This window comes from Macaca fascicularis, chromosome 9 (assembly GCF_037993035.2).
Source record: "Macaca fascicularis isolate 582-1 chromosome 9, T2T-MFA8v1.1".
NCBI classification, from domain to species: domain Eukaryota; kingdom Metazoa; phylum Chordata; class Mammalia; order Primates; family Cercopithecidae; genus Macaca; species Macaca fascicularis.
Window position 1 is genome coordinate 110,774,463 of NC_088383.1, and position 12,937 is coordinate 110,787,399.

Here is a 12,937-nt window from a genome sequence, read left to right on the forward strand (position 1 = left end):
GTGTTTTCACCTGAGGAAATATTACAACAGTACTCCCAAATAAAAAATTGTCCCAATATTGGAGAAACAGTGAAAAATGTCATGATAAGAATAAGCCATAAGAATTCTTTTTTTTTTTTTTCTTGAGACGGAGTCTCGCTCTGTGGCCCAGGCTGGAGTGCAGTGGCCGGATCTCAGCTCATTGCAAGCTCCGCCTCCCGGGTTCACGCCATTCTCCTGCCTCGGCCTCCTGAGTAGCTGGGACTACAGGCGCCCGCCACCTCGCCCGGCTAGTTTTTTGTATTTTTTAGTAGAGACGGGGTTTCACCGTGTTAGCCAGGATGGTCTCGATCTCCTGACCTCGTGATCCGCCCGTCTCGGCCTCCCAAAGTGCTGGGATTACAGGCTTGAGCCACCGCGCCCGGCCAAGAATTCTTTCTGCAAGAAAATTAACTTACAGAAGCACTAAGATTTTATGACGTATCTACGTACTTTTCCATTTTAGTAAGTACTTTAATAAAACAAAACAAAAAAACCATTACCATAGTATAATTCTTAACCTGTGTATTACCTCAGCCTCAGAGAGTTCTTTGTCACCATTCGGCTTGGTATACTTCTCCTGCATGAAGGGTATCCAGGAAATTTTACATTTTTTAATAAAGGGGGTCACATCTACAGTGCCCAAGGCGTAACCACATATGCCATCTTCATCTTCTAGGACAAAGCAGTAATCCAGGCTGAGGGAAAGCAGCCCTCCTACTAACCTGCTCAGAAAGAAAGAGGCCACAGTAAATTTAAGTTGCTAATATAAAATTCAGACTTCAGTGATGTAAGACCCACTGTACTTGAATGAACTTACGGAAGCTACATTTAGTGTAAGAAGGAACTGGAAATGCACACACATTCAGATTTTACTAAAGCCAAAGTCGGATATAAAATAAATGAATGTATTTCCAGTCATCACCTCCCCTCAATCTGATAAGCCTGGCTATAAAAGGTCTATTCCCAAATCCAAATACTCATCACATACTTGTCTCCAATAAGATCAGGCTGACTTTGAAAGGGTAAACCCACTCCATCGTCATACATTTCTCTGCAAATCTTGTACACGGATGCCTGAAAATATAATCTAGTTAAGCAACACATCAAGAAAAATGGTAGCAGAATCTAAAAATATAACTCACCAGTCAGTCTGAGGAGGGAGTAACAAAATGGCCTATCAGAAATATCACCTCTTCTTTGTAAAATAAAGATTTATTCATTGAGTCAGATTTGTAAAACCAGCAAAAAACAGCAAGGTTTGAGGAATACTGAGAATTGGCTTTTACAGAGGATGGTTTTTGTTTTTGATCTCTGAGACAGAGTCTTGCTATCACCAGGCTGTAGTGCAGTGGCGCAATCTGGGCTCACTGCAGCCTCTGCCTCCTGGGTTCAAGCAATTCTCTTGCCTCAGGCTCCTGTAGCTGGGATTACAGGTGCATGCCACTACACCCAGTTAATTTTTATATTTTTAGTAGAGACGGGGTTTCACCATGTTGGTCAGGATGGTCTCGATCTTCTGACCTCGTGATCCGCCTGCCTCGGCCTCCCAAAGGTGTGAGCCACTGCCCCCAGCCTACAGAGGATGACTTTTGATAGTAAGTTGTGTTCAAAGGCCAGCAAACCTTGAGGTATAGTCTCTTGACTTTCTATACATTAGGGATACTTCTAAAATGTTTAAACCTGTTACTGTATTTTTTTATTTTTGTGTCGCCCAGGCTGCACTTGCGTGATCTCGGCTCACTACAACCTCCACCTCCTGGGTTCAAGTGATTCTCCTGCCTTAGCCTCCCAATCAGCTGGGATTACAGGCATGTGCCACCATACCCATCTAATTTTTTTTTGAGACAGAGTCTCGCTCTGTTGCCTAGGCTGGAGTGCAATGGCACGATCTCGGCTCACTGCAACCTCTGCCTCTAGGGCTCAAGGGATTCTCCAGCCTCAGCCTCCAGAGTAGCTGAGATTACAGGCACACCCAACTAACTTTTTTTATTTTTAATAGAGACCATGTTGGCCAGGCCAGTCTCGAACTCCTGACCTCAGGTAATTTGACCGCCTCGGTCTCCCAAATTGCTGGGATTACAGACATGAGCCACCGCGCCTGGCCCTGTTACTGTCTTTAAACAGTCTTGCTTTTTTTCTTTAGTTGATTGTCAACAGCCTGTAGGTACTTCACAATTGAAAATAACAGAACACCAATATATTAGAGAAAATCAGTCAAGGACAACACATCATTTAGACACATTAACTATTTTGTAACTCCAACTCTGAATACAATTCATCTGACTTTTTCAAGGGAGAAATTAAAGAACTTGGCACAAGATGTTAGAAGTCTAAACTCCTTAGATTCTTCCTTAAATTTCTCAAGATACGTTGAATGTTTTAATGAACTTTCTCCATCTAAAGTTTGCAGTTTTAAGACAGAAGGATTCTTTTAACCAGTGAGTTCAAAGGTAAGTTTTAAGTGTGCACCATACCCATACACCAAGTTGGTAGGTAGAGAGACAATTACCTCATCTTTAGGAAAATAAGGTCTTATAGTATAAACTTTGGAGGTAGGAGTCAGTGGAGGTGGCTGAAAAAAGAGATCATTTGCCCCATCAATTGGCAGCAAACGCTGTGGGAAGAAAAAAAAGGAGATGGATTAGTGTTGGGAAGGTATCCATTTCTTTAAATGGGTGTGCACTGCAGATTACCAACTTATATTAACTGGCTACTGCAGGCAGACCTAAAGAAGAGGGGTGTACTATGCTTTACTAATAGAAATACCTCTTTGCTGGGGGAGGGGAGTGCTTCTGAATAGAAATTACCCACTCTGAGTTACAGCTTTAGTGGCATATTAATGGGGATTTAATTTACAGTAAAAACAAAAACAAAAACAAAAACAAACCTATTCCAATTATGACAAATCTATTTTTTTAAACCTATCTTAGATAGACCATCTCTCTAAGATAAGATGGCAGAACAGAATGTCAGGAGGAGAGGTTTGGTCTGAAGAGGGTTATCTGTCCAGGAGACGCTTTATCCCCAAAGCAATGCGCTTCAGTTTGCTGTGCGCAGCAGAGCACCTGTTGGGGGGAGAAAAGTAGAGCACCTAGAAAGTCCATGAACAAATTCCAGCAGCAAAAAAACTCTGTTAAATTTTCAGCAATGGACAATTCTTTCAAGCACATTATATTTACAAAATAATTGGATAAATATCCAAAAGCTCTTTCACCATTTATTTGCATAATTACTATTTTTTGCTCATGGAGTTTCCACTGGCAGATAAGCATGCGCGCATTGTGCATTGCGGGCGCAGATTAAAATGCTGTGCGACCTGCAAAGAAACAATGTGAAGTGTATACCTAGAGCCGCTGCGCTTCGCAGGCGCGGGGGGGATTGGCAGCATCTCCTTCAGAAATTACTGTGAAAGAGGAGGAAAATTTGATTTAAAAATCCAGCTATGTAACTAAATTGAATTTGGGACTAGAAAGCCTTCGGCAGACCAATCCTTCCAGCCATCTGATGCGCAACATAAGGTTTCTCATAAAACAAAGAAAATGTCAATTCAGTTGTGAATTCATATTGATACCTGGAACTCTCCTGCTAGACCACCTCTAAAGGCCCAGGGTTCTTGGTCTCCAATTAAGAATTGTGCTGAAGAATGACTACGACACCCTGTTGAGATCAGATCCAAGCGGAGAATGTTACGAGAAAGGGGATTTCCTGGGGTCTCAAATGTCCAACAAACTGACAAACACTTCGTGGAAATAGCTCTCTAACAATAATCAGGGTTTCAGGGCAAGGCTATGATAATAATTATTATTTTCAAAAATAGTAATGGCATTTCAATACTAATGTTCCTTCTTCCAATTAATAAATAATCAGTATTATCAGTTCTACTCTTTAATTACGGGAAGGAAAGTAAATCCCAAGTTTGTCTGGGTTAACTTCATATATTCCCTAGATATTATACAAATCAAGCTAGCTGCTTGCTCTGTCATAAAATTGCAGTAACTATAAACTAAAATGACTGACAGATGATTAGATACTTTATTATCACAGCCCATGAAGGAATTAAACCTGTCTGAAGTCACATTTTACATTTTGAGGAAGGGTACAGGTAAGGGAAAAGGGCGGGGGAAGAGGATTAATCTTGTCAGAAAACTAAGGTCAGTAGAATAAAATACAAGAAATTAAGTTGACAAAATGAAACACAATGAGAAAAATTTTTTTGGACAAAATTCAAAATCAGACTTGGCTAATAACAATACCAGTCTGACAGATTCTGAAAACTAAGGAGAGCCACTTGATGTTATTTTGTCCAGAGCTAAATAACTTTTCTTAAAAGTATGACAGTATCTGGTTCCTCTGACCAGCCATTATAATCTTTGCAAAACACCGAATATACACATGGAATACAGAAGTCACTATTAAAGTCACCACTTAACTAAAGGCAATAAAGCTAGCTAACAGTAAGACATAATTAAAGGCAAATGTTTGGAGGCCAAATCAAAATCACTTGCCTAGTCTTCTGACAAGATAAAGCAGCGCAATATAGTTCTTTTCCATTGGAAGACAGCATTCTACCTCCTGTTCAAGTTAACAGTCTCATCAGTACAAGATATAGTGTGCTAGTCAGACAGTCCCAAAGCAAACCAATTTTTTGTTAACAATTCAGCCCATTAAGAGATTGTATCTGGTTTGTCATTTTTCAAGGGTAGGGGTACTTTTAAAAAACATAAAATGTAGTATTTGTAAAATAAATATGAAACAGGGTCAAAATTTAGACTATAAGAGAACCTGTCCCATTCCGTAACTCAGTGTAATTTACACTGCAGGAAAAAGACTATACCTCTCAAACTTTAAGATCAGCCAATTTCCCCTACCCCCTACTTTGAGACTACAACATAACTAGCACTTCCAACTATTACAATAAAAAGCTGCATGTACGAAGAGCTGTGTAAATGAAAACATGGTTAATGCCTCAGTCGCTGCGCAAACGTGACTTCAGTTCATGTCTACCGCCCTTAAATCTACCTCAGCTACCTCACAGATAGAACCTTGCAATTTAAACTAATTAATCATGACGCGCTGTGAACATCTGCCGCTGTCCATCCAATAGTAGTAGACACTTGTGCTGAGGATTCTCCCATCTGTACACAATGGGGAAGAAGATAATAGAAGTCATTAGTAATCAAAAGTACTGCATAGCCACATTGTTTAAAGGACTGAATGCCAGCTGGACTGGAGAGAGGAGGAAAAGGAAGGGTTCTAATCAGTAAACCCCTGAAATTACTACAGAACCAAGAAAATACTCTCCCTGTCGTGAGCTTTTGTAAAGCTATGTGGATACGAAGATAATTATTTAAAACTTTTAAGATGTTACAAGATGGGGATGTCCAATCTTTTGGCTTCCCTGGGGCACACTGGAAGAACTGTCTTGGGCCACACATAAAATACACTAATTACAGCTGATGAGCTTAAAAAATAAATAAATTTTAAAAACTCACAATGTTTTAAGAAAGTTTACAAATCTGTGTTGAGCCACAGGTTGGACAAGCTTGCTATAAGAGCTTGGGATTGTGTAAGAGCTATCTATATAATTTTGGAAAGCTACCACCATAAATGCTTAGTGCAGACATAAAAACCCTAAGAAACAAACAATACTGTGTATAATCAAGAATTTAACTTCTAATAATTCTTAAATTAAAAACTGAGTATCAAATGTTTTCTGTAATGTATTTCAAGCTCAATAATCCAAATTTCAGGTTCAAAATTCCTAAGGGCCTTAGAAACTTAAGTTTAAATCCCTGTAAGAATTAATTATAAGAACCTGAGCAGATGCCTGGAAGGCACATGTTGTCATCCAACCACCAATATTGAGGTCTCCTGAGCCTAACGGTAGATGTCTCCCATGTCTAGGAGCTACGGAGCCTCCCCGCCCACCTCTGCCTCCCCAGAGATGAAGTCTCGCTCTGTCATCCAGGCTGGAGTGCAGTGACACGATCTCGGCTCACTGCAACCTCCACCTCCTGGGTTCAAGTGATTCTTCTGCCTCAGCCTCCCGAGTAGCTGGGACTATAGGCATGTGCCATCATGCCCAACTAATTTTTGTATTTTTAGTAGAGATGGGGTTTCACCATATTGGCCACACTGGTCTCGAACTCCTGACCTCATGATCTGCCCACCTAGGCCTCCCTAAGTGCTGGGACTACAGGTTTGAGCCGCTGTGCGCAGCCAATATTTCCTTTTTTTTTTTTTTTGAGATGGCATCCCCCTCTGTCACCCAGGCTGGAGTACAGTGGTGTGATCTCAGCTCACTGCGACCTCTGCCTCCTGAGTTCAAGCGATTCTCCTGCTTCAGCCTCTCAAGTAGCTGGGATTACAGGCATGCACCACCACGAGTGGCTAATTTTTGCATTTTTTTAAAAGAGACGGGGTTTCACCATGTTGGCCAGGCTGGTCTCGAACTCCTGACCTCAAGTGATCCGCCCGCCTCAGCCTCCAAGAGCGCTGGGATTACAGGGGTGAGCCACTGTGCCCGAAGCTATACAGAGCCTTTTACCATGAGGTCAGAATACTCTCTTCCACCTGTTATATACAGCAATCCCAAAAAAGTTATATATTTTCAAATTAACAATCAGAGACTCTACTTTTAGTAGCTAATTAGCTGTATCACAGGGAAACCTTTTTTTTTTTTTTAAACATTTAAGAGCCCAAAAGGTATACAGGCAGAAAGTGGAAAATCTCACTACTACTTTTTATTCTAAGCTCACGGTGTTTCAGATATCAATTTCACAACCAAGACCATGAACCCCATTCACAGTATTTGTGACTACTATGAAAACTATGACAGGTCAGTCAGCCTTGCTGCCTGCTGTGTGCTGTATATAAGTCCATTACATATTCCTTATAGCTGGATTGAAAACCTGAAAATGAAATGAGGTCCCTAGAGAAACTTGGCCATGCTGGTGCTTTTTACCAAGTTTGACAATTTAAAAAAAAAAAAAAAAAAGTGTTCAAAGGAGACATACAAAAGTCCATCCATTTAATGCAGCAGAGATGTTTTAGGGGACTACAATTTCTATCCCCTGGTAAAACCAACACTTGGTAGAAGGATAAAGAAAAAGTCACGTGAAATACTGAATAGCACCAGAATAGCCTTACACTAAAGCTCGCATGCGCACAGGGCTGGGAGGATGGCTTCCTCTTGCCAGGCCCCTTAGAGGTCATTTCAGCAACTGTTCTGTTAAACATAGCATTAATGTTATCAAGACACAGCAAGCAGCAGAAAGCTTATGGAGTCACATTTCATAGTGTCTCATCTCCAAATAAGATAAAAGTGGTATACAGGGTTCCATCCAGAAAGCATTCAGTCAGAGCAAGTTAAAGTCAGTACACTTTCTAACATATTTTTTTAAGATATTTATGCTGAATTAGCCCAAGGGAGAAAAATTAATGTGCTTGATGTATTTACTAAGACTTGCATCTCAAGTCTTCAATAATGCCTACTTTTTAAAGAAACCTAGGCAAAGAATTGAAAAGACTTGGAAACGTGCCAATTCCCTAAATGTTTTTCTCCCTGTGGGATAATTTTTTTTTAAAGGGACAATATATTTGAGGAGAAGAGATTATTCCTGGTACACCTACCTAACCACTGTACAAAAGACTTCACCATAGACATTATACTCTTGATATCCCAAACATAGGAGTACATGTCATAAAGGATTGTCCTGTTGGCACAATTGGACAGCCGAGTGAACATTCCCATCACTAGTCCACACATCTCTTCAAACTTGGCTGCTCGTGACCGCCATTCTTCAATCTAGTGAGGATCAATAAAAAGACTCAAAAAATTGCAAGCTTAACAAAATAATCTGAGACACAGTTACATATTAAGCTGTGTATGTTGTCAGGTATTGGCAATTTATCCTAACCATTAAAGTATCGCTTTGTGTCTCCCCAAACTGACAAATATTCCTAAAATAACACTTTTCCTTATTGGTAACTAGAAGGGCAAAATATGAAACTGAAGGTACCAGATTTAGCAGAGTCCACATCCACTGTAAATAACATACTTTTTTTTTTTTAAGACAGTTTCCCTCTTGTCACCCGGCTGGAGTACAATGGCGCAATCTCAGCTCACTGCAAACTCCGCCTCCCAGGTTCAAGCGATTCTCCTGCCTCAGCCTCCTGAGTAGCTGGGATTACAGGTGCCCGCCACCATGCCCAGCTAATTTTTGTATTTTTAGTAGAGATGGGGTTTCACCTTGTTGGCCAGGCTGATCTCGAACTCCTGCCCGCTTCAGCCTCCCAAAGTTCTGGGATTACAGGCATGAGCCATCATACCCAGCCTAAAGAACATATTCTAAAACATGGTCAATTTTCTGTCAGTTACAGTGTACTCATTTAAGAACTTTCTCCACATTACCAGTATGGGGAACCACCCAGGCTTCAGCAGCAGGCAAATTAAACATACTCACTTTTTCAGAGTCTTTTCCTTTGCAGTTGACACTGACAACACTACTATTTGCTCGAAGCCACTGAAATTCCCGTAACATCTGTGCTCCTTTGGGTCCATGCTCATAAGGTAGGTAGAATAGATCAGCAAGTAACTGCAAATCCTCCAGGGTCACTGGTTCCGCAGTGTATAAAGGTTTTTCATTTGGACCTGGCACAAACTGCTCCTTGTTCGTCTGTTCATCAGTCTGCATAGGGGCAATGTCACTAATACAATCTTCTTGCATGGACATCTCTGGGGATTTTGATTCAGCTATGCTCTCTTTATCAGTGTCCATTGGTTTCAATTCCTCTGCCATTTTCGCTTCAACAATTTCACTCAGTATTTGACTGTCATTCTTGTGGTCCGTTTCTTCTTGTTTTTCCACCACCATGTCCATGGGTTCTTCATCAGGCTGTTTCTTTTCTTCTTCCTTGGTCAGAGTAGTAGGCTCACCACTCAAGGCTGCTCCTTGGCTCATAATGGGCTCCTGATAAACTGTTGTTACTACGGTTGTGGCATTTAAAGAAGGTGCTGCAACTAAAGGAGTCCCATCAACTACACTTGCTTTAGCTCCACTGTGTGCAACTTGCCTACCTACAAAAACAAATGTATAAATAAATAAAATGGTCACAGAGATAATTAGAATTAGAGACAGAACACATTAGATTCAGAAAGATGCTTTATCATATTTGTTAAGTGGAACCTCAATGTTAGATTCAAATTAATTTGACCTCTAGGAAAAATGAGATTTCTCTACACCACTAGGGATGCAGGAATGGACGGGGGTTGGGAGGTAATAAACATGCCAACATCTACTATTACATTCTCTTTTGAAAATTTGTATCTAAAAACCCTTAAATTACTTCAAAAAAATTTATTTATTTATTTTTTTTTTTTTGAGACGGAGTCTCGCTGTGTCTCCCAGGCTGGAGTGCAGTGGCGTGATCTCGGCTCACTGCAAGCTCCGCCTCCCGGGTTCACGCCATTCTCCCGCCTCAGCCTCCCAAGTAGCTGAGACTACAGGCGCCCGCCACCACGCCCGGCTAGTTTTTTTTTGTATTTTTAGTAGAGACAGGGTTTCACCATGTTAGCCAGGATAGTCTCGATCTCCTGACCTCGTGATCCACCCACCTCGGCCTCCCAAAGTGCTGGGATTACAGGCTTGAGCCACCGCGCCCGGCCAAAAAAATTTATTTTTAAGAGAAAATAGCGTTCCATCAAAATAAAAGCTATTTAAGACCAAAAGTAAGATTTAAAAATCCTTATTCTCTAGATCCCCCAATTTCATTTAATTTCACTTTGCTTAGTGGGCCTAAGGTAAGGCACATAACAGTGTTTTTTTTTTTTTTTTTGAGATGAAGTCTCGCTCTGTCACCCAGGCTGGAGTGCACTGGTGCAATCTTGGCTCACTGCAACCTCCGCCTCCCAAGTTCAGGCGACTGTCCTGCCTCAGCCTCCCAAGTAGGTGGGACTACAGGCACATGCCACCATGCCCGGTTAATCTTTGTATTTCTAGTAGGGACAAGGTTTCACTATGTTGGCCAGGCTGGTCTCGAACTCCTGACCTCACGTGATCCACCTGCCTCGGCCTCCCAAAGTGCTGAGATTACAGGTGTGGGCCACCGCACCCGGGCGACAGTGTTCTTTACTTTGTGACTCAACTATTTGATCTAACCCCCTTAACAAAGAATGGCCAAACTCACTGCTGTACTGATGAGGCACACCAAATTCTTGCAACCATTCTGTTAAAGCTAGCTTTAGAGCCATCTGTGGACTATAGAGTACATCAGTTTCAATATCTTCATCACTGCCTTCATTTTCTAACTTTATTTGGATGGATACAGTACTATCTTCACTGTCAGCTGCAAAAAATAAAAATAAAAAAAGAGCACAAAAATACTTTTGATTACAAAATCGTTCTGACAAGTGAGAAGAATAAATGCAACTAATTGTCACAGTATAACCACAGAAACGACTAGAATCAGAACAAATCTTAAACATAAAAATGCAAATAAAAGCAAGACCCTTCACTCAACGATTTCATCTAGGATAGTAACCTAAATGCAATGCTAAATGTAAAATCTCAATTGAAATAAGAAATATAAATTTTAGTATCAGTGGAAGAGTCAATCCGAAATGTCCACTAAGTACTAATTGTTGGGAAGTCAAGGTCAAAAGTACCATGCTTTTTGTATGAAGAAAACATTGCATAGCCTTCAGGGCCCTGTAACTTTTTTTTTTTTTGAGATGGGAGTCTCACCCTGTCACCCAGGCTGGAGTGCAGTGGCAGGATCTTGGCTCACTACAACCTCCGCCTCACAGGTTCAAGCAATTCTCCTGCCTCAGCCTCCTGAGTAGCTGGGACTACAGGTGCATGCCACCATGCCCGGCTAATTTTTGTATTATTAGTAGAGATGAGGTTTCACCATGTTGGCCAGGCTGGTCTCGAACTCTTGACCTTGTGATCCGCCTGCCTAGGCCTCCCAAAGTGCTCGGATTACAAGCGTGAACCACTACGCCCGACCATAACATCATTATTAATAAAAGCATTGAGGGAAAATGAAGAGGCCGGGCGTGGTGGCTCATGCCTGTAATCCCAGAACTTTGGGAGGCTAAGGCGGGCGAATCACCTGAGACCTGCAGTTCAAGACTAGCCTGGCCAACATGGTAAAAGCCCATCTCTACTAAAAATACAAAAAATTAGCCAGACATGGTGGCAGGCACCTGTAATCCCAGCTACTCGGGAGGCTGAAGCAAGAGAACTGCTTGAACCGAGGGGTCAGAGGTTGCAGTGAGCTGAGATTTGGCCATTGCATTCCAGTCTGGACAAGAGCAAGATTCCGTCTCAAATATAAAAAAAGAAGAGATAATCGACAGAGACCCACAAATTAGCACACATAAGGCAACAAAGCTCTGAGCTAGGATAGTGGTAGAGAAAATTAAGTCTGAATTCTTTGGTTTTGTACTTAAAAACTCAATTCTTAGCTTTCCTTAACATTTCCTGCCTATGTCCCAGGTTTGGATAGTGTCTGCCACTCTTAATATGTTCCACGCTCTGCCTTAAAAGATGTAGGAGTTAAGTGCCATGTACACTGACAGCACTGAAATTACATTCCCAAATTTTGTTTTTCATTGAGGAGAGGAGGATGACAATGACTGAACCAATACTCCTATTTTTTTTTTTCTAATGGGGAGAGGAGGATGACAATGACTGAGCCAAAAGGGAGACATTAATTCAATAAAAAATTCAAAGCAGGAGTATGGAACTGAGAAATAGACCACAACTATTAATATTCCTACATACTATCATGACACTTCAGTAGCCCAAAATGGGCCAAAATTCAGAATTTCAAAAGTTCAGTGTACAGGCTGGACGCGGTGGCTCACGCCTGTAATCCCAGAACTCTGGGAGGCAGAGGCAAGCAGGATCACCAGGTCAGGAGTTCGAGACCAGCCTGACCAACATGGTGAAACCCCGTCTCCATGAAAACTATAAAAATCAGCCGGGTGGGGTGGCGTGCACCAGTAATCCCAGCTACTCAGGAGGCTGAAGCAGGAAAATCACTTGGACCAGGGAGGCGGAGGTTGCAATAAGCCAAGATTGCGCCACTGCACTTCAACCCGGGCAACAGAGCAAGACTCTGTCTCAAAGAAAAAAAAAATTTTCAGTGTTCAGTGTTTTTCACCTCCAGCCCACAAACCTTTAATACCCAGCAAACTCTCCTCATACTTTGATCCAGCTTAAAAGTCTGTGAAATCTCTTAGCAAAAATACTCTCCCCCGTGTTCACACGGCATTTTATAAATTAAACTATTACAACACTTATCACACTATCATACTATTGTCTATAAGCCTTACCCAACACTAGACTGTTTCTCAAAAGTAGGAATGGCCAGGCGCAGTGGCTCACGCCTGTAATCCCAGCCCTTTGGGAGGCTGAGGCGGGTGGATCACCCAAGGTCGGCAGTTCAAGACCAGCCAGACCAACATGGAGAAACCCTGTCTCTACTAAAAATACAACATCAGCCAGGCATGGTGGCGCATGCCTGTAATCCCAGCTACTTGGTAGGCTGAGGCAGGAGAATCGCTTGAACCTGGGAGGCGGAGGTTGCAGTGAGCCAAGATCGTACCACTGCACTAGCCTGGCAACAAGAGCAAGACTCCATCTCAAAAAGAAAAAAAAAGTAGGAACTACTTTATTCTTTGCCACCTCAGTGCCCATGATCACACATCTGCCACATGATAGATAATTTAAATGTAAATAAACAATTATCAAACACCTTACTTAGAACTCTATTAGAGATTTTTCATTAATTAAAAATTAGTGCCGGGCGCGGTGGCTCAAGCCTGTAATCCCAGCACTTTGGGAGGCCGAGATGGGCGGATCACGAGATCAGGAGATCGAGACCATCCTGGCTAACACGGTGAAAC

General features: G+C 41.8%; 1 protein-coding gene across 7 annotated transcripts in view; it reads right to left on the reverse strand.

The window, feature by feature from the left end:
* Positions 1-12,937, reverse strand: part of OGA (O-GlcNAcase) — a 35,591-nt gene that overhangs the window by 6,344 nt on the left and 16,310 nt on the right. The window contains exons 8-14 of one of the 7 annotated variants that reach the window (XR_012418152.1): positions 10,210-10,368; positions 8,487-9,100; positions 7,654-7,828; positions 3,593-5,156; positions 2,531-2,635; positions 1,010-1,095; positions 551-743 (exon numbers count right to left, since the gene is read on the reverse strand). Coding sequence is in view for 2 of the 7 variants with exons in the window: in XM_005566254.4 (XP_005566311.2) it covers positions 551-743; positions 1,010-1,095; positions 2,531-2,635; positions 3,593-3,678; positions 7,654-7,828; positions 8,487-9,100; positions 10,210-10,368 (1,418 nt within the window). In the remaining 5 variants the exon portion in view is untranslated. The remainder of the gene's footprint in view (positions 1-550; positions 744-1,009; positions 1,096-2,530; positions 2,636-3,592; positions 5,157-7,653; positions 7,829-8,486; positions 9,101-10,209; positions 10,369-12,937) is intronic. The other 6 variants (XM_005566254.4, XR_012418153.1, XR_012418151.1 and 3 more) reach the window with 6 other exon arrangements.